Source organism: Lontra canadensis, unplaced genomic scaffold (assembly GCF_010015895.1).
Source record: "Lontra canadensis isolate GAN:19392208 unplaced genomic scaffold, GSC_riverotter_1.0 scaffold43, whole genome shotgun sequence".
NCBI classification, from domain to species: domain Eukaryota; kingdom Metazoa; phylum Chordata; class Mammalia; order Carnivora; family Mustelidae; genus Lontra; species Lontra canadensis.
In genome coordinates, this window is record NW_022631037.1 from 10171943 (window position 1) to 10191177 (window position 19235).

The window sequence follows — 19235 nt, forward strand, 5'->3', positions numbered from 1 at the left end:
GCCTGATAGCATTCCCCGGATGGCCCGCGTCCAAACAAACCCTCTCACCCCCTCTTCCAAACCTGACCCTTCCCCGACGGCCAGCTCCATCACCATCCAGAATGCTGTCTTGGAACCTGGGCCTTATCTAGGATTCGTGTGGGCCCTCATCCCTCCAAGAGCAGGTGCTGGGCCCACAGACCCCGCCAATGGAATTACTGCCCCCACTCCCGGTTCTTTCCACCAGCACCATACTTGGGGCCCTCACAGCCTCTGATCTGAAGGACAGAAATAGCCCCTGGGCCCCTCCCTCACCCCAGCCCGCACCCACTGGAATCTCAGGCTTCCTTCAACACGGCCAGACTCCCATCTCTCCTGCTCATACACCTCCAGTGGGGGTGGGGGAGGCAAGGACTGTCCTTCAGAGTGTCCCATGGCCCCCTGGGCCCTTCCAGGCCAGGCTGCCTGAATTCCCCTTCATCCTTCCACCTAGATGTCTCTGCCCCTTGCCCCAGCTGCCAGTCCCACCTATCTTTCAAGGGCCGCCCCCCTCCAAAAAGCCACTTCCTTTGCAAAGCCCTTTCAAGCCCCCACCTGGGTGTGAGCCTCTCTTCTCTGTCCCCAGAAGCCTCCCTTAAGACATTTGGCATAATCGTCCATGAAGCAGAACTTTTCAGCTAGAACCAAAATTTCTCCGGTGCGTCTGGCTCCGTCCCCCGCCCCCTGCCATTCTGTTATTCTATTCTAGCGTGCTGTGCTCAGGGGGTGGTGTTTGCTGGACTGGGGGAGCCTAGAGCCAGAGGGTGCTGAGGGAATGGAGCGCCCCCTTAGCCAGCCAGCTCCGAAGCAGCTTGCATTTCGTCCCCTACATCTGGAGAGACTTTGGAAATCTGGGGTCAGGGCGGCTCTAGAAGAATCTTCCCCCAACGTCCAGCTTGGCTGAAGCCTTGGTGCCTGAGCCAGGGCTCCTCTGTCTGGAGGCCAAGAACTCCTGGAAGGCTCAAGGTTTAGGCTTGGGGTGGGAGGTGTCCATAAACCCTTGTCCTCAATGGCCACATGTGAGATGAGATGTCCATGCCTCTGTGTGTTTTCTGGGGAGAGAGTCCCCAGTTTTCAGCAGGATCCCAAAGCAGTCTGTGAGGGCCCTCAAAGGTAAGACTGGCCACATCTGGATTCTCCTCCAACCCCCACCCCACTCCACCCCCAGCTTCCCCTGCCTTGAACAGCTGACCTCACTCACTTAAAAATAGAAACCCTCCCTGGACATGTATCTAGAATGACAGGATGGGTCCAGAGTCTGCGCTATGAGCAGAATCGTCACCTGCCCGGTCCTCTGCTGGCCTGGGCGGCAGTCCCCTTGGGACCCTCCCTCTCTCTCAGTCCAGGAGACCGCTGGGACATGCGCCCCTCCTCCACCTCTCTCTGTTGTCCCTCTTCTAGAAGATGAACTTAGCCTCTGCTCTCAGCACCCCAGAACCAGGAAGGGGGTGATTAGGAAGCCCCTGTGTCCCCAGGACCCTCTCCCCATACCCACAATGTTCTTCCTGGAGCAGCCTGGCCTCGGAGCAGACCCAGGCAAAGACACCCTCTCTTCTGAGCTCCAGCAACCTGCTAATTATGCCCCGGGATACCCCACAGATGCCTTGTCTCAAACATCCTGCAGCCCCGATCTGCTCAAGGCCCAGGGCTTCCACCCTGAGCAGGAACCTGGTCTCGTCGTGGCTGCTTCCTTCCCCATCTCCAACTGGTGTGGAGTCCTGTAGACCCAGCCACCTGCCTGCTCTCCTGGCCCTCTTCCCTCTACTTCCAGGGATAGAGATGTAGGCGCTGTCTGGACCACTGCAGTAGCCTTCTCCTTGGACTCCCTGCCTCCTGTCTCCCCTCCTTGGCTCCAGATGACTTTCAATAGAACACAATAGAACACAAACCTGCTTGTATCAATGACCTGCTTAGAACCTCTTTTGGGAACCTATCACCCTCAGGAAAAAAATCCACATTCCTTCCTGTGCCTCTTAGGACCTGGCCCTGAATTTTTTTTTCAAATTGGTCTCTTGTTACTTGTCCATCCCAGCCCCCATCCAGCGCCCCACTCATTCAGAGAGCCTTACAAATCTCTCAGTTTCAGTGTTCGGTGGGTGGCACCTCTGACCCTCCCCCACATTGTGCCCTCCACCCCACCCTTCACTGGCCACACCTCGCTCTTCCTTCCGACTCAACTCCCAGATCACATCCTGTGTGGGGATCTCCCGGAATCCCCCTCCCCCAGGCCAGATCCCGGACTATACCCACATCCCCCTTTGAGCGTCTGTGGCATCAAGTAAATGTGACCGTTCACTTGTTGGTGACCTCTCTGAAAGGAAGGACGCAATGTCCTAGGCCTGGTATAGGCACACTTCTCCTCCCAACCCCATATTCAGTGACATCACGTTTCTATCTTGATGACAGCATTTACACCACAATAATTGGCAAGCACGCTAAACGCCACAAATCAGGACATGTTCCCCCAACTCCGATGTGCAGGAAATGTGTGTGGGATGGATGGGTGGATGGATGGATGGATGGATGGATGGAAGGAAGGTGAGAGAGAGGGATGATTAAATCACAGTAAGTTCCTTGCTCCATGTTCTGCTTCCTCACGGATGGGGGCATGCACATGCTTGCCCTCCATTGGATCACACCTCCATCCTCAAGTTTGCTCCCTCTTCAGTGTCCTGTCCTTGTCCTCCTCACTAGTCCTTCTGGGAGAAACAGTCCTGCCAGTTCTCACGAACCAATGGGTTAAGAGGTGGGGGAAGCAGGAGGGCAGGGACAGCATGGACCTTCCTGGGGTAGGGCGGGGTATGACAAGACGGGAGCTTCCTCTGCTAGTGGAGAGGGGCAGGAGGGGTGTCACCAACCTCAGCAGGGAAACTGAGGGGTAAGGTAGGTGACAGGGAGAGGGAGAGGACAGGCCTGGGGAGGGCAGCAGCAATGGGCAGGAGAGAGACCTGGGCTCCTTGCTGGGGAAGGACACAATACTAGGACGACAGACCTCTCCCGACCAATCCCAGGATTAACGGACAGCATCTCCTCCTCGTTCTGGGTTCTGCAGGGACACCACCTTGTCTGTCAGCATGTGCTGCCACTCTCCCTCAGGTCTTCGCCCCAACAACTCTCGTCCTACCCCGGCTCCCCCTCCCCTGTCTGACAGGCTCCAACCGAGCCGGAGCCCATGTCTCCAGCCCTGCCCAGCATGTCCTCATCTGCATCTGGGTCTCGTTCTCAGTCTTTAGCTCCCTCTCTGCTTCTGTCTCTGTAACCCCTGTGTCTCTATGCCTACATCTGTCTCCATCTCCTCCCCGATTGTCAGTCTCCCCCTCCCTCTCTCTGTCCCTCCGGTCCCTGCTGCTCGGTCCCCCCTTCTTTATGGCTGCCTCTTTCAAGGTCTTCGCTTTGCCCTCTGGGACCTGGTCTCCTGGTTTCCATCTCCCTCCGCGTCTCCGTCTCCCCTTCTGGGTCTCTGTCTCTCGGCACCCGTGTCTGCCCACCCCCCCGGCCTGCCCCCCTCAGCCTGCTCAGATCCCGAGGCGCAGATGGCGGGACGTTCACGCCGCAGTGCCTGCGAGCACAGGGCCACGGCTGCTTCTGGGACTTCTGAGCACCCCTGGCCCCCGAGCCTGCCAGGCAGCAGTCAGTCATCTGTCCCCAGCCTGCTGGGGACTCCCACTCAGCCCTGCGGGGCCTGCAGCAACCAGGGACTGGGGCAAACTGGCTCACTTGTCATGGAGTAGGGACTCCCTGCTGCTGAGGGCTTGGTGGGGGGTGTCCCCTGCCTTCCTCAGGAGCTCGGGCAAGGGGAAGCCGCAGGCACCACTGACCGATCCCTTCTACTTCCTCCCCGAGGGGGTGTCCCTCTTGACATCTAACTGAAAGGCTTCTTGCTGCCTCTTCGGTGGCCCTCAGTCTCTGTGACTCAGCGTCTTCCCAGTGCAGCCAAAGCCTCCACCAGCAGCCTCAGCCAGGACAGGTTGCAAGGTGCAGCATCCCCCCCACCCCCCAGGGGAGGGGCATCTGACCTTCGCTGGAACTGGGTGGAGGCAGAGGAGGCTGAGGTTCAGGGTAATGGGAGGTTAGGCCTACCACTGGCTGTGTCCCAGCGGCAGAGCAGGCTGCCCCCACCAGCCTGGCAGAGTGGAGCACCTCTTCCCAGGAGGCTGGCTGGGTGGGCGTGTGCACACACACCCACGCCCCAGGCGCCCAGACACAACACGCTCACCGCAGCGTACTCCCCACCTGCCGGCACCGTGGCTGGTGTACTCCCTCTCCCTGCGCCTTACCTCCAAGAAGAGGGAATAGGGCAGAGCCACCTGGTGGGGGGGAATGTTGAGGCAAGAGGAAGGGGTGCCAACATGGTATGAGGGCGAGGGGGGAGGGGCTGGGTCTGGGGGGGTGCATCTGGCTGAACCGGGCAGCTGGGTGCCCACAACATGAAAGGTATAGAGGGTGGGGGAGGGGATTCTGATTGCCCTAAAAAATGAACATCTCACATCAGCTCCAGCCCTGGCTTGGACCTGTGCTCCCCAGCCTTGCCCCACACCCTCCCCTGCCCTCCCCCATGAGGCCCACCTAGCCACTGTGGCCAGCCCCCCACCCCCAGCTCTTCCACATCCCCGCCACACCAGGGGCAGGGGAAGTGCCTCATCTCAGCTCTCTACCAGAGAAGGTCAAGTTCTGGCAGCCCAGTCCCCTTCCTGAGCCTCAGGGAGGCTGGAACACAGAAGCCTGAGGTGGCAGCACGGACTGATGCTCCCCCCCCCACCGCCAGCTTTTCCAAGGTTCAGCCAAGGGGTGACCTAGAAGACCAAACTGGGGCAAGGGGCTGCCTTGCAGAAGGAACTCTGTTGGGAGACCCCATGGGGCCCGTGCAACTGGTGTGGGGAGGGCTGGGGGCAGTGGGGTCCCCAGGCCACCCTTCGTGTTCTTTCACAGCTCTGGGAGTGAGAACAGCCTCCTTCAACTCAGCCCAGATCCCATGGCTTGCAACGATCGGCCCCACAAAACAAGCCTGCTCCCTCTTCCACATGACAGCCCTTCAAATATTTGAAGACAGCTCGCCTGGCCCTGCTGAGCCTCCTCTTCTCCTGACTAAACATCCAGTTCTTAGAACGATTCCTCAAACGCGACGGTTTCGAGTCCCTTCACCACGCCAGGCCTTGTCATCCACCAACCGCCTCACTCACGGCAAGGCTCCCGGAACGGAGGCCGGGACCAGATGGCCTCCCTCCCTACGGGACAGGCCTCCACTCCATCTGAGATGCAGCCACCAATCCTCTCCTCCTCACCCCTACCAACCTCTAGTGAGTTACCCCCGCAATGACCAAGTCAGGTGAAGGCTGGAGGGGCCCAGTGCTGGGCCGGGGGATCCCCAACACCTTCTGCCCTACCCTATATCTTCTCCAAAGACCCGAATCTCTTCCAATGATTTGTCCCTATGGAGAGGCCCTACCCACATGGGTTGCTCGCCACTCACTCATCCTTCGAAGGCCACTTCCTCTGAGAAGCCTTCCCAGATAGAACACACGCGGCTCAGATCCTGCCCCTGCCTCAGGCAACATCCATACACACAGACTGCGTGACATTCACTGTTTGTCACCCTCCAAAGTCCCCACGCATTGGTGTACCTCCTTCCTGTCCTCCTCCCCGCCATCAGGCTAGCAGCATGAGGAAGAAATGGGGAAGTGGGGGTAGGAGGGGAGGAAGGCAGAGGATCCCCCGTCCCAGGGACCATGCCCTTGCACACACCCCTACCTGTTCATGGTACTCGATGCCCATGCTCAGTGTGTTGACCAGGATAGCGATCATGATTCCCCGACCAAAATACTTGCTGTCCACGATCTTCCGGAAAGTGTCACAGATCAGCCTCCAGAAGGCCAGCACAGAGTTGGGCTCCACGTCCAGCCCCAGGTTCTGTCGTTGCCGGCTGTGGGGGTCCCGGACGTCGCTGTGCTGGGCATCCTGCGTGAGCTCATACACCACCTCGCTGTCTGAGTCGGGCATCTCATGGCCGGCCAGCTCCACCGGCCCCGCCCCCACCCGGGCACAGTAGGGGCAGCTGTCTGGCCCACAGGCTCCACTGTCTGCCTTCAAGCAAGGGCTGGAGATCTTGCAAGAGCTTTGGCAGGCGCCTAGGATGGGAGGGCAGAGGTTAGAGGCTCCAGAGCTTCTTATTGGGGTGGCCCTTCCCTCCCAGTGTCTATAAAATGAGTTGGGGAGTGTGGGGTTCTTGAAATGACAGGGGAGCTGCTAGGCACTGAGCAGGCCAGGGACAGTGATTGCCAACAGCATTCCACGGACAGTCCCTACTGGGGGTCCTGGGGTTTGGCAGGTGGACTTGATGTTCCCTGAGGTCCTGGGCAGCTCCCCTGTCTGCGGAGCCTTTAGCAAGGAGCCCAGACCAGCTCTCCTTCCCAGGAAAGCCAGCCCTGCACCCACACCGTGCAGAGCTGCATTTCCCAAGGGGCCCTTAAGATACACACACACACACACACACACACACACACACAGATGTGTGCTCCTGTAACTCCACCCCCAGACACACACATACATGCAGTGTGCACACACTCGCATGCACACACGCACTATGTCCTTACATGTACCATTTGTGAACCATGCATACCTGCACAGCTGAAAACACGCGTGCACACATGCATGCACATTATATAAGGCACCTGGGCTACGCATGCGCATACCTGGGCACGCGCACGGACCACAGCAGCACCCTAGCATGTGCACACACAAACTTCACACACCAGATACACGTGTGCACATACATACATGGACGCTAAACACACCCGTGCACAAGCACCCCTACGCACACCAGACCCCTTTGTGCACACATCCACACATCCACACACACCAGACAGCACACACTCATGCACGCAGTGACCTGTCCCAAGACATCGTTGTCCACTGAAATCCAGCTTGGATCATAGGACCAAAGCACTGGAGGGAAGCTCAGCAAACGCCCCGGGAAAGTAGGTCCGGCGAGGCCCAGACACCTCACCCAGGGCCCCGCCCCCAAGAAATATCCAACAACATGTCCCCTCTCACTGCAGGCGGGAGAGATCGCCGTCAATGACCACGGCCCCACGCCTGCCTTCTACAAAGGAGGGGACCGAAACACACATGCGTGGGCCTGGCTTCCATCTCCCGGCAGGGTGGCAGGAAAGCTGGCTTGGAAGGCCTGCCCGTGGTGTTCTGGGACGGCTCCTTCCTGTCCCGGCCCACATGCCCGCATGACATCCCACACGTACCCCACTGCTCCCACGTGCCACATCCTTCCCGAAACCCTGGGCTTCAGCAACAGAGAGTCTGTTTTCGGGGGAGGGCTCGCCACCCCTGTCTGACGGGGTGGGGGAACGCCCAGAGGTGGTGAGTGTCTCACTTCCCCTGTGACACCGGGTGTCCCTCTCGCCAGGCTAGCAGCCCCTGGAGGACTTGCTGCTCTAGGCCCCTGGTCTCCCCGTGGGGAGCCAACGAGACTGGTGTTTACAAGAGTCCCCTCAGCATGGAGCTCGAGGCAGTCCACCGTCACACATCACCTCCCCTTGGGGCCTCGGAGGCACACAGCCCTGAGTTCATCCCTCACCAGTGGCATAACCTTGGGCACACGAGTCAAGCCAAGCCACCTCTCTGGGCCTCCTTTTTCTCATCGGTACAATGGGGATGATGAGAAAGCTTATCATCTAAACTGTTGAGAGGCTCCAATGAGCTTCTGCCTGCAAAGCATGTGGCAGGCACAGACCAGTTGGCCAACATGTGTTGGGTCTTCTTGCAAACAGTGTAGAGGAGGGCGCCTAGCCAGTGTTCATCCCACAATCATTCTTCTTCTCATGACAATGCAAGAATTCAGACTCCCATTTGAAGGGATGAGAAACTCAAGCCTCAAAGAAGCGACGGGACTGATTCCAAGGTTCCAAGGCCTCGAGTGGCAGAATAGGAATCAGGGGCCGGACCTCCCAACGCCAGGTCCCCAGGCCTCTCTGGGACACCACCCAGCCCCTAGGCCAGGGCCCCAGCATGCCCCCACCCCTACCCTGGAGTCCTTACCTGTGCTCTGTGTCTCCAGCAGCTTATGCATGGAGCTGTAGGGCCCGGCTGGGATGTTGAGGCTGGTGAGCGTGGGCGGTCCAGAGGTGGGGGCCACCTCCACCAGCGCTCTCTCCTTCAGTGTCTCTGGGGGAGGGCTGGTGTGCACCGTGGGGTACACCTTCCCACTGCCCACAGTCCTGCCTGACTCCTCAGATGGTGACCTGGGAGGGGGTGCCTGGCAGCGGACTGGCTCCAGGTGGCAGTCAGCATGGTAGAAGCTGTGCACAGATTCTGCGCCCCCCGGAGGGCCCCCGGAGAGGGCAGGCGTTGAGGGCGGAGGCAGCATGAGCCGGCGGGACCCACTGGCATCCCGGTCCTGAATCTCAGGGCTGGCCCGTGGGGCCCGCAGCGTCCCATTGCCCAGGTGGTAGTGATGATGGTGATGGTGGTGATGGTGCACCAGGTGGTGCACGGATGGACGGCGGTGAGAGCGAGAGCAGCTCCCGCCGGGCTGGGGCTCCTGGCTGCTGCGGGGCACTGGGCCGCTCAGCAGCCCAGCCCGCACACCCACTGCCCTGGAGACCTGGGCCAGCCTACGCGCCGCTTTCCGGAGGATGTATACCAAGTACTTGAGCAGCTCCTCGTAGCAGCTGCCTGGCTCAGAGAAGCTGGCCAGGGTGCTGGCATTGGACAGAAACCGCACGCGCTGTTCCCGCATCAGCTGGCTTTCCCGCTGCTTGGTCTCTGAGAACTGCGTGGCGATCACCACCAGGCACAGGTTGATCATGAAGAAGGAGCCCACCTGTTGGGGTGGGGACAGGAAGAGGAGATGTCCTGAAGAAAAGGGCACTGTCAGGCCAGTAGCCACATCCCAAGCACTCGTACCCGCCAGGCGCTGGGCTCCGTTACTGTCCCAGCATGATCTCATTCTCTTTATTCTTGTGACAGTTTCGAGAGGTGGCACTTCTATAACCTCCGTCTGACGGGTGAGGAAACAGGCTCAGAGAGGTCAAGGCATTTGCCCAAAATCATTCAGCAAGCTCACAGCGAAGCTGAGACTTGAACCAAGCTCTATAGAATTCCAAGGCATGGTTATTCATCATAATGGTATCCCGCAAAGATTTCTCCCAAATTCCCTGCCCCCAACCACGGCCAGCCGTGGAGATTCTGAGCACCCCTCCCCAGTTCCCATTAGAAGCAGAGAAGGCTATAGAGATGAATGCAATCTTGAGGACATGGGGTTCTCACATTGGATTGAGCCTTTGAGGTCTTGACAGAAACACTATTCCCAAGACTCCTGCCTCGAATCCCACATCTAGCTGCATGCCTTTGGGTGGGACCCTCAACCATAGGGCCTCACTACCCTCCTGACCATTAGCTTTGCCTGTATCTTCTTTCCCTGTGCCTCTCCCCTCCCCCAGCCAGGTAACGGGCTGAGCCCTGATCCCTGAAGACTAGCCAAGCTGCCATCCCTGACTTGCCCACACTCCCTTGTCCCTGTCCCCATGCCTCAGTTTCTCCAGGACTCCGGGATAGCCATTGCTGGGACAATAATCCAGAGTGAAGGAAATGAATATTTATGGTGACAGAGCAGATTTTTTTTCTAGATTGTGTCCTAGTAATTATGATAATTAGCTTCACTAATATGATTCCAGAGAGCTGTTTGGAAGATTTTTCACGGGTGTGTGGGTGGAAACTAGGCCCCTTACCACCCTGTCTGCATCCTTCCCCTCCCCCAGGCTCACAGAGAGAAGCATACTGAAAAGACCACGCTTCCTAGAGATGCGGGCCTCGATGCCCCCCAGGTGATGGTGGGGGATGGGAATAGGAACCAAACCTGGCCCCTCGTCCACATGCAAGGGGCAGGAGGGCATGGCCTGGATGACTGGTTCTTTCCTAGGACCCACCCTCTGCCTCTCTCCCAGAGCTGTCTTAGTAGGTCTCCATCTCTCTCCAGAGTTTGCCCTAGGTCCCAAGTAGATCTTACTCTCTGTCTTAATCTCTCTTTCTCAGTATCTGTCCCTCGCTCTGGCTCTGTCCCTTGGTGACCTATCACTCTGTCCTCTTGGTGACCTAGAGAAGGGCTGGGCTTGGAGCCTGTAGCCTGGGGTTGAATTCTCGGGCTTCTGAAGCTCAGAGTCCTCCTTTAGAAGATGCCCCCCCCCAACTCCCACCCCCAGCTTGCCCCACCTCCCCTGCCCGGCCAGATACATCCAGTGCACACGTGGAACCCATGATGGGGTCAGACAAACGAGGAAACGTGGGTTTCCCCTCTGCAGAATGGAGATGATAATGGGATCGTGGTGAGGACTAAAGGCACCAGCACATAAAAAGTGTTGAGAGTAGGAGTGGTGCATAATAAGTGCTCAAAAAATACTAACTACCAGTAGTAGCAGTTCAGTTATGAACTGGGAATGGTAGGGATGACAAGCATCAAACATGGGGACCCTTGACTCTGTCTTCTGCCCTTGTGAAGCCTTGGAGCTTCTGAGCTGGAAAAAACAAGAGGTCGTGTAGTGTTTCTCAACACTGAATGCCAGGGAGTCTGGATGGTATGATTCTGTTTGCAGGACAGTCATGTCAAGACACTTACTGTCTCTCCCCAGCCCCCCAGCCAAATGCCAGTAGTGCTCCCCTATACCTCGTGAAAACAAGACCACGCTTTGCTATTTCCCAATACACTCTGGGTTGAGAATCACCCATTTTACTGATAAGGAAGCAGAGGCCATGGGTGGGGCTGGGGGGCTCATGGGGAAAGACTTGCCCAAGGTACTAAGTGATAGAACCAAGCCTTGACCTTGGATTTACTCCTGACTCCTCATGACAGGTGCCCTCTCTACCTGAGTAGAGACCAAGTCCTGAGACCAAGCTAGCGTTCCCCTCTCTGGACTCCTCCCACCTGTTTCCCCAGGACCCCTCTTCCCACAGGGGCCCAAGGAATCACTCACGATGATGAGGAGGATGAAGTAGATGAAATTGTAGAACGAATGAGCATCCATGACAAAGTACATGATGTCGACCCAGCCCTCCAGTGTGATGACCTGGGGAGGGCGCAGAGGGAGAGGCTGACTTGGTGGGGGTGGCTAAATCCTCCTGTGATCTCCTCAGAGGCCCCAGCCCCCTCCCAGCCCTGAGGACCGCCTGCTCCAAGACAGGACTACGTCCTGGTGCTTGCGTTCCAGGGAACGTCTCGGTGCCCGGGCAGTCCCACCTGGAAGATGGCAATCCAGGCATAGCCGATGTTGTCGAAGTTGATGGCGCCCTTGAAGGGGTTGTGCTCCCCAGCAGAGCAGTTGGTGTAGTACTGGTTCCAGTTCACACAGGTGGTATTGCTGGAGCTGTTGTAGGCCTCATAGTCCAGGCCACAGGGGGGGCCGCCGCCGCCCTCCCCTCGCAGCGTGGGCACACTCCTGCATGAGCGCATGCCATTCTCCCGCGGCTGAGAGCAGATGAAGGGGTTCTCATCCTCATTCTCCGTCTGGTAATAGCGTTCCAGGTCCACACTCAGGGGGCTGCAGGGGGGACAGTGAGGAGCTGAGAGCAGGGGTCTCCAGGGAGACACCCCAGGAAGGATGAGCTGCGTGGATGTCGTGAGACCTGCAGAGTGAGCTGGGCGGGGACGAGAGCTGGGCGTGCAGCAGCCGGGGGCAGGGATTCCTGGGTGTGGGTTGGAGGGCACTGGGAGTGTGCAGACTGAGGGTGAAATTCCAGAGTCGGGATTGGGGAAGGTTATGCCCTAGGGCGACAGTATTCTAACATGGCTGCCCACCAGGCTCACGGAGGAGCTTGTAAGGATCGCCATGGCCGCGCATGAAATCGGAGCCTGTAGGGGACCCACGCCTTAGGAATTTTTTTCTAATTCCCCAGATGACTTCAATGTGTAGCCAAGTTTGAGAACCACATGTGTCCCCGACGTGCAGACAGCGATGTCAACGGCAGTGGGGACGGGGGTGGGTTCAGCCCTGCAACCAGAGGTCCCCACCCCCGTCCCCAGCCCGGGCGACACTCACAGGCTGAAATTCTCCGGCAGGAAGCATCGGTTACGGAGCAGCCCTGCCCACAGCTGGACGCCGACGATACCGAAGATGAAGAAGACAAAGAAGCAGAGCAGAAGGACGTTGCCCAGCATGGGCAGCGTGTCCAGCAGCAGCGTGACAAGGATGCGCATGCCTGTGGGGGCAGAAGCCACGCTGGGGGTGCCAGGCTGGCCGGCCTAGGCCAGCTGCCACGGGCCTGACAGCACACCCAGAGGGGGCCCATAGGGGTTTCCCAGGCAGAGACACCCAGTTCAAGCTGGAGGGGAGACCAATGGACACCTCTAATTCCACAGGCAGGCCTGGCAGCCCCAAGCCCCTGCCCACCGTCCCTCTTGCCCCATCCATATGAATCAGCACATAAGACCACCAAGGAGGAGCCAGAGTGCTCGAGGGTTCCAAAGCTCGTCTCTCCTGCACCACAGCCCTGCTACCTCCCCACACCATCTCAGCTCACAGAGGAGGATCGAGGAGGCTCAGAGAACTGATAGGACTTGTCCAATATCACAGAGCTGCCCGGCGTTCTACTTCTAGACCCCGCCTCCCAATGTACACACACACACACACACACACACACACACACACACACGCCTCTCACCTGACACAGTCACCTGATCTTCCTAAGTCATCAGTTATCACCACTGCAGTCTTTGGGGAAACTGAGGCAGAGAACTCCAGGAGGAAGGTCCGCAAGGAAGCAACCTCACTTCGAAAGCCAGACCCTCAGCAAGGGTCCAGACCCCCTGAGCTTCGCTATGGTTCTGAGCCCCCTGCTGGGTCCATTCTCTGTTGATACAGAGCCCCACATCGGAGGTGAGGAGACACAAGGCCATCTTCTCCAGTGACCATCAATTAGCAGGCCACCAGAGCCCCTCCCCCTCCAGACTTGTTGGAGATACTGCCCTGGCTCCTCATTCCAGGTCCAGGATTCCATACCATTCCATACCCCACCTGCTCTGAACCACCCCCAGGCCACCAAACCCTTGTTATGCACACAGATCTCTAATGGCTGGTTTTGACCCCCCAAATGCCACTCATGGCCCCCTGCCCCTCCAGAAGAAGACCCTTCTAGGCAACAGCTGATTAACCCTCCTGGTGCCCTGCGGCCGTCCTGCCTGGCCTTTCAAGCCCGGCCTTCTCACTCAGTCCCTCACCCCCTCCTCCAGCCTCAAACTCCTTCAGCTCCTCTGGGCTCCAGCTGAGATCAATTCCTCAGGGTTTGCATTAAGGGAATTACACTGGTGGTTAGACAGAGGCCTATAAATCTGCCAGCCATCACCTGGGGTGGGAGAGGCGGCGAGAGCGGGCGTGCCCCTTGTCTGGGGCTCCTGTTAACACTAACGTCCCGAAGCCCGGAGGACACGGAGCAGCACTGCCCACCCAAAGGCAGCCGCATCTCATATACACGCACACACATGCACACACACACACAAACACACACACAGCATAGGGGGCTGCCGCTACATCAGGCACAGAGCCCCAGAAACATGCTCCTATCCCCCACCCCTGACTCCCGGGACCAAGGTGGAGACCATTTGCAGCCTGTGTAGGTTGGGGACTTGCAAAGGGGGCCTGAGCAAGGGTGGGGGGGGGCCAGGATGTAGGGGGAGCTAGAGCTGCCAAAGCTTGGCTGGCTCAGGAAACCAATGCGGTTTAATTTAGATAATGGTCCCGCAGTCAGTTGCGGCAGTGGGTTGGAAGGGGGTGGGAAGGAGGAATGGGACACAGGCGGAGGGTGAGACATGGAGTGGCCTTGTCTGGAGAGAAGTCATGCTCAGCGTGGCTAGTATGGTCTCACTCGTGGGAGCCCGAGTGCGTGAAAGGCTGTTCTAGCTAGAAAACACCATTACACGCTGTACCCACCCCTCCTGGCCTACCCGCCTCTCCTCCCCCTTTCCACTCACCCCTGTTCCCCTGGAGGGAGCTGTCCTCTAGCTGAAGGGAAGGAGTCATTTGAGACATGTCTGAGATTCTGACCCCCAGATCAGGCTCAAATAAGGGGGATGGTCTTTTCAGGAAACTCTCCCAGGGCCACAGGCCGGTGTGGGGGCTCCGTTGGCTCCAGTGGCCCCAGCTCCCCACGGAGCCCTTGTCTGATGAGATCTGCCTCGGACTGCCAGGCCCTGATGAGGCCGGTGAGTGGTCAGGAGGAAGGGGTGGGATCTGGGGTTTCCAGATTTCCTCTGGGGGCTCTCCCTCCAGGGGCTGAGGGCCAAGGGGTCACTCACTGGGCACCCGGTTAATGGCCCTGAGCGGTCGCAGCACGCGGACTGTCCTGACAGCTGAGAAGCTGACATTCTGCAGGTCCAGCGAATACTCCAGCATCCTGCGGGGAGGGGCCCAAAGGGAGGCCCTTTGAGTCTGAGGCCGCCACGGGGGTCAAAAGAGGTCAGTGAGGAATCTTGCTGCGGTGCGGCAGCAAACCTCTGACTCCTCCCTCTCCTCCACCAAGGGACCCCGAAGAGCCAGCTCTCTGCCTGGGGGCAAGGCCACCCCCAAGCCAAGGGCAGATCCCCATGGAAGAATAAACAGAGGAGGACGTGGAAGCAAGGGCTGGAGCTTCACAGGCAAGACCGCCTCAGACCCTGAGGGGACAGCCAGGAGAAAGCACGGCTGGAATGGGCGGGGCAGGGGGTGGGGGGCAGTGCTGGGGCCCAGGACCCTGGTCCTGGGGCAGGGACTGATCCGGCCGTTGCTCTCCCACCTCCAGCCCAGGTCCTCACCCTGCAATGACGATGAAGAAGTCAAGCCGGTTCCAAGTGTCTCCCAGGTAACACTTTTTCCCGAAGATACCCAAGGCCACCATCTTCACCACCATCTCCACGGCGAAGAAGGCAAAGATGAAGTCGTCAAAGGCCTGGGGTGGGGATGAGGGGTTTTGGAAACGGGGGGGGGGGGGGGGAACAACCCCCCCACTCCCTCCCCCCACCAGCGGGGTCAGGGCCCCTCCCAGAGACATTTCAGCAGTTACTCAACTCAGGATGCCCCCTCCCCCAATGCCCCCCAACTCACCTGCAGGATCCGGCAGCGCTGGGAGTCACAGGCGATGTCCTCACATGGCCGGAACATGCCCAGGGTCACACAGTTGAGAAGGATGACCAACATGCTGATACGCTCAAACCAGGTATCCGGGGGGTTGGTCAAGGAAACAGCTGGCAGGGGCTGCAGCCGCACCTGCGCCCCCCACCCCAGCCCACCCCAGCACCTCCTGCTTCTCATCCTCCCCCCAACCCCCCCACTACCCCTCCCGCCGCCCTCTGCCATCTGAGACGGGGCCCACGTGTCTGACCGAGCTCAGGCCCGAGCCCAGGCCCAAGCCCAGGCCCAGGCCCATCTTGGCCATCACCTCTCCGCACCCAGCTTCCTCGGCTATAAAGTAGGAAAAGCCACAAATACCCTGACTATTTGCACAAGCCATTTGGGGGATAAAATCGATCGTGCCTGTGGAAATGCCAGACACCAAGAGTGTGCAGCTGAATCTGAATCCTCTTCTGTCCTACCGCCCGGGGAAGATGTGAGAAGCAAATGAGAGAAGGCAGTGAATGTGTGACACAAACCTAAAGTCGGATTATGCCTGCCTTACAGTTTACCAAGCGCTTTCGCGCCACGCCACATCTGATGCTCACAACAGCCCCGAGAGGTATCTGGGGCGGATCGCGTTCTTCCCTGGAACCCAAGTGCACGGAGGCCCGGGAGAGCCCAAGTCCTACGCTGAAGGTCACGGGAGAAGCCGCAATGGGACCGAGGCGTCCGAGCTTCCAATCTGGGACAGCGGCTGCCACAGTGGCTCCGGTGTGCAGGGGAGGGGCTGGCGGGACTGTGCAGGCACCGGTCAGACGGGCAGGGGTGCGCAAGAGGGTCTACGGCAAGAGGGTCCGCAGCCGTAGCTGTTCTCCACCACAGCACCAGAGCCTGTCACCCCCTCTCCAAGTGCCCACCCTGCCCCTGGCCTCCTGGAGCCCTCAGGTAGCCTCCAAACACACTCCTGCATTGACACAATGAGGACCCACCGCATACCAGGCCCCGGGCTGGATGGGAGTCCCCACCCCACGCAAAGCTGACAGTACTCTGCACACACGGACTGCGAGTCTTTCCACGGGGTGGATTTTAGTAAGGGCCTGACTTCCAGCCCATCAACGGGAGAATGTCTGAAGTGGGTTCTGGACCTTAGAAGGGTCTGGACGTGGGACCCACAGAGAAGTGGTCCAGCATCCTCTTTTTCTAAAGGAAATACGGGGTGGGGAGAACAAAGAAGATAGAAGGGAGCGGAGAGTGGAGACGGGGCTAAGGAGGGGCTTCAGGGAGGGGGGTGGAGGGTGTTGTGGCAGCCCACCGCACGACCCACCAAGCCACACTGGGGCACAGAGGACCTAGGGCAGGGGAATCTTCCTGTCATAATCTCACTTCTGGAGTGCAAAGGCTCTGTCCGGGGATGCCAGGAATTTCCTCCCAGCTGGTCCCAGCCACCCCACTCCGCGGCAGCTCAGGACACCCTCGATCCCCTCCTAGGCCTCTCTGCCACTTAGGCCCTTTGCCCTCACATCCCTTCCCACCGACAGGCACCCAAACAGGCAAGGCACTGCAGTTTCCCAAGCCTCCACCTCCTCCTCACCAGAATAAGAGTAAAGAAAAAAAAATAGTTCTAGGTTTTGGGGGTAAGTAGATGGAAGGGGGAAATCAAGAGAGTGTTCTGTTTCCTTGGAGCTGTTTTCTAGAGTGGAACCTGAGCCGAATGGACGTCTCCCCAGAAGGGGGGTCAGCCAGGGGTCACCCTGGAAAAAGGAGGATGGGGAGGGAGCTGTCTTGGGGTGATTCTCTGGAAAGGGAAGGACACAATTACCCTCAATAACTGGTCTGCATTCCTCAAGCTAGCCCCCTCTTCTCTGCAGGGAAGGGACCCACATGAGCAGTTATCTCTACAAGGGGGGCTGTGGGCAGTTCTCTTGGGAAAAGGGGCTCCTGGAACACCTATTTGGACCTCTTGAACGGCAGGGATGCCGCCACGCCCCATGCCGTCTGTGCACTAGTCTCATCCCCCTTGCTGAAGCAGGGACACTCAGATACACGCTCGTATCCCCTACGAAGTGGACAGTAGCTCCTGGCATGTGGCAGACGATATGTGGAGGAAACAAACGAACAAACGAATGAATGAATGAATTGATCAATCCTTCAGTCTCCCTGCTTAGAAGCCACTGGATCTCCTGTCATGTTTTCCTGTCTTGTTTGCCTCAACAGGGATACACTGATAACAATGGGGGAGGGGGCGGAAGGGACATCACAAAGGGGCTGGGACTCCTTCTGTTCCCACCTTCTACATGCTCACCCTGGGGCCTCTTATAGCTAGATTCTGCCTCCAAATAACCCCATCTCCAGCTCTGGACCATGGAAACCCCTTGTCAGGGGTCCCCTTGGGAATTTAGTACATCTCAGGTTCATCCTGTTTGCTCTCTACCTTTCCCCATCCCTATAGGTAACCGTTAATGGACAGAGAAGATACTAAGGCACAGGGACCTGGGGCACAATCTGAACAGAAATAATTAATGAGGATGGGGGTCTTTCACCCTTCTCAGGGTAAGGCTCGTTTCCTTGGGAACATGGCCTTATGTCACCGTGTGATGTTCCCTTGTTGCCATAACAACAGGAGGATGTGTCACCAGGTGGTGTGGATTTGTTGCTATGGCAATTAAAGGGACCCCCTCACACATGAACTCCCCTTCACCAGACTGCTGTCTTGTCCTCACGCAGGGAAGAGAAAGTAGGAGACCCACAGGTTATCAGGTTGGGGGGAAACCATGTGACAAATCCCCATGGCAACCAAGGGAACGGGAGACACTGGTTGCCATAGTGACTATGAGAGACCTGTGCAGTCACATGTCTACTGTTGCTATGGCAACTGTCCGGGCTGGAGTGGATCCCAAAGGGGGAGGTGGGTAGGAGAGGGGAGGCTCTTTCTTCTCCCCACAGCCCACCATCAAAAGCAGAGAAAAAGGAAATGGCAGGGTGAGGAAACCCACTTCCATCCCTCCTCCTCTTCTCCCTCCAGGAGAACTAGAGCATCTTATCTGTACAACTCAGTCCTCTCTGTGGGGCTTTATCTAGAGCCCTTGCCTAGCCTGGCAGCTGTAAGGGAGAGGGAGGTGGGGACAGGAGGGAAGAGGACTGGGGCACCTTCAGGGGCACCGAGGCTTGGGCGTGACTAAGAAGAGAAGCAGGCCCTCCGGCTGCCCCGCTCCTCAAACTGGAGCCTGGAAATCTGAGACAGAGGAGCACTGAGGAGGAAATGGGCCTAGACCCAGGAATCCCAGCCTCCTAGTATGAGTTGGGAAGGTGGGATCCTTGTCTCACCCGCCCCACAGAGCCACAGAGTGGCTGCCATCTATGGGGGGGGATTCTGCATTCCTGGGGGGTGGTGTGGACTATAGGGGCTCAGCAGTGTGGCCAGCACTGGGGAGGCGGAAAGGGGGATTTCCCCAGCCAAGCCCCCACTCCCACAGCCTGTTTCCCAGTGGTCTCCTCCGCTCCAGCCTGTGGGCGTGTGGGGAGAGAGGTTTCCAGCTGAACTGAAAACTGAAGCCCGAAGAAAGGCAACCGGCCCCACCCAGAGACAGAGACGTGAGACCCAGAGACACAAGAGAGCCGGCCTGTTGGAATCTTTGGAAGGAGAAATAGGCCAGAAATCTGATTCAAACGTCTGTGACTCTGTGTGTGTGTGAGCGTACACACACACACACACACACACACACACACACGTGTGAGCAGCTGTGTCTGTCGCCACCCTGGCTGAGGCAGGCAGGGTGGGGTGAGGGCTGCAGCGGGAGCGAGGAGGGGTGGGGGGGGTTGAGTGGTAGGGGTAATCCCAGGAATGGCTCCAGCTGGCACTGTGGGTGATGGGGAGTCCCCCAACAGTTCCGTGGAGTCAAGTGGGTGTGTAACCCAGCAGGAAGGTGGGCCTGGGGCAGGAGTGCTACGGGGTGCTCTGCTCCCCCAGTCCCGTTCAGTTCCCTAGCCCTCTTCCACAGCACCCCTTCTGGAGAGTCTTGGGTTTTAAAACGAGAGGAGGAAATTGGTGAGGGCACAGGAAGAACACCCCCTCCCATTTCCTCTGAGGACCAAAATGGAGATTTCTCCCTAGGTAAGAGAAACAGGCAAACT

At 58.3% G+C, this 19235-nt stretch overlaps 1 protein-coding gene across 33 annotated transcripts in view; it reads right to left on the bottom strand.

The window, feature by feature from the left end:
* The window catches only part of CACNA1G (calcium voltage-gated channel subunit alpha1 G), a 61999-nt gene that overhangs the window by 38768 nt on the left and 3996 nt on the right, over window positions 1–19235 (bottom strand). For all 33 annotated transcript variants that reach the window (XM_032872101.1, XM_032872081.1, XM_032872099.1 and 30 more), the window contains exons 2-9: window positions 15096–15207; window positions 14807–14940; window positions 14312–14409; window positions 12060–12219; window positions 11261–11561; window positions 10998–11090; window positions 8068–8851; window positions 5767–6143 (exon numbers count right to left, since the gene is read on the bottom strand). In XM_032872101.1, coding sequence (XP_032727992.1) covers window positions 5767–6143; window positions 8068–8851; window positions 10998–11090; window positions 11261–11561; window positions 12060–12219; window positions 14312–14409; window positions 14807–14940; window positions 15096–15207 — 2059 coding nt within the window. The remainder of the gene's footprint in view (window positions 1–5766; window positions 6144–8067; window positions 8852–10997; window positions 11091–11260; window positions 11562–12059; window positions 12220–14311; window positions 14410–14806; window positions 14941–15095; window positions 15208–19235) is intronic.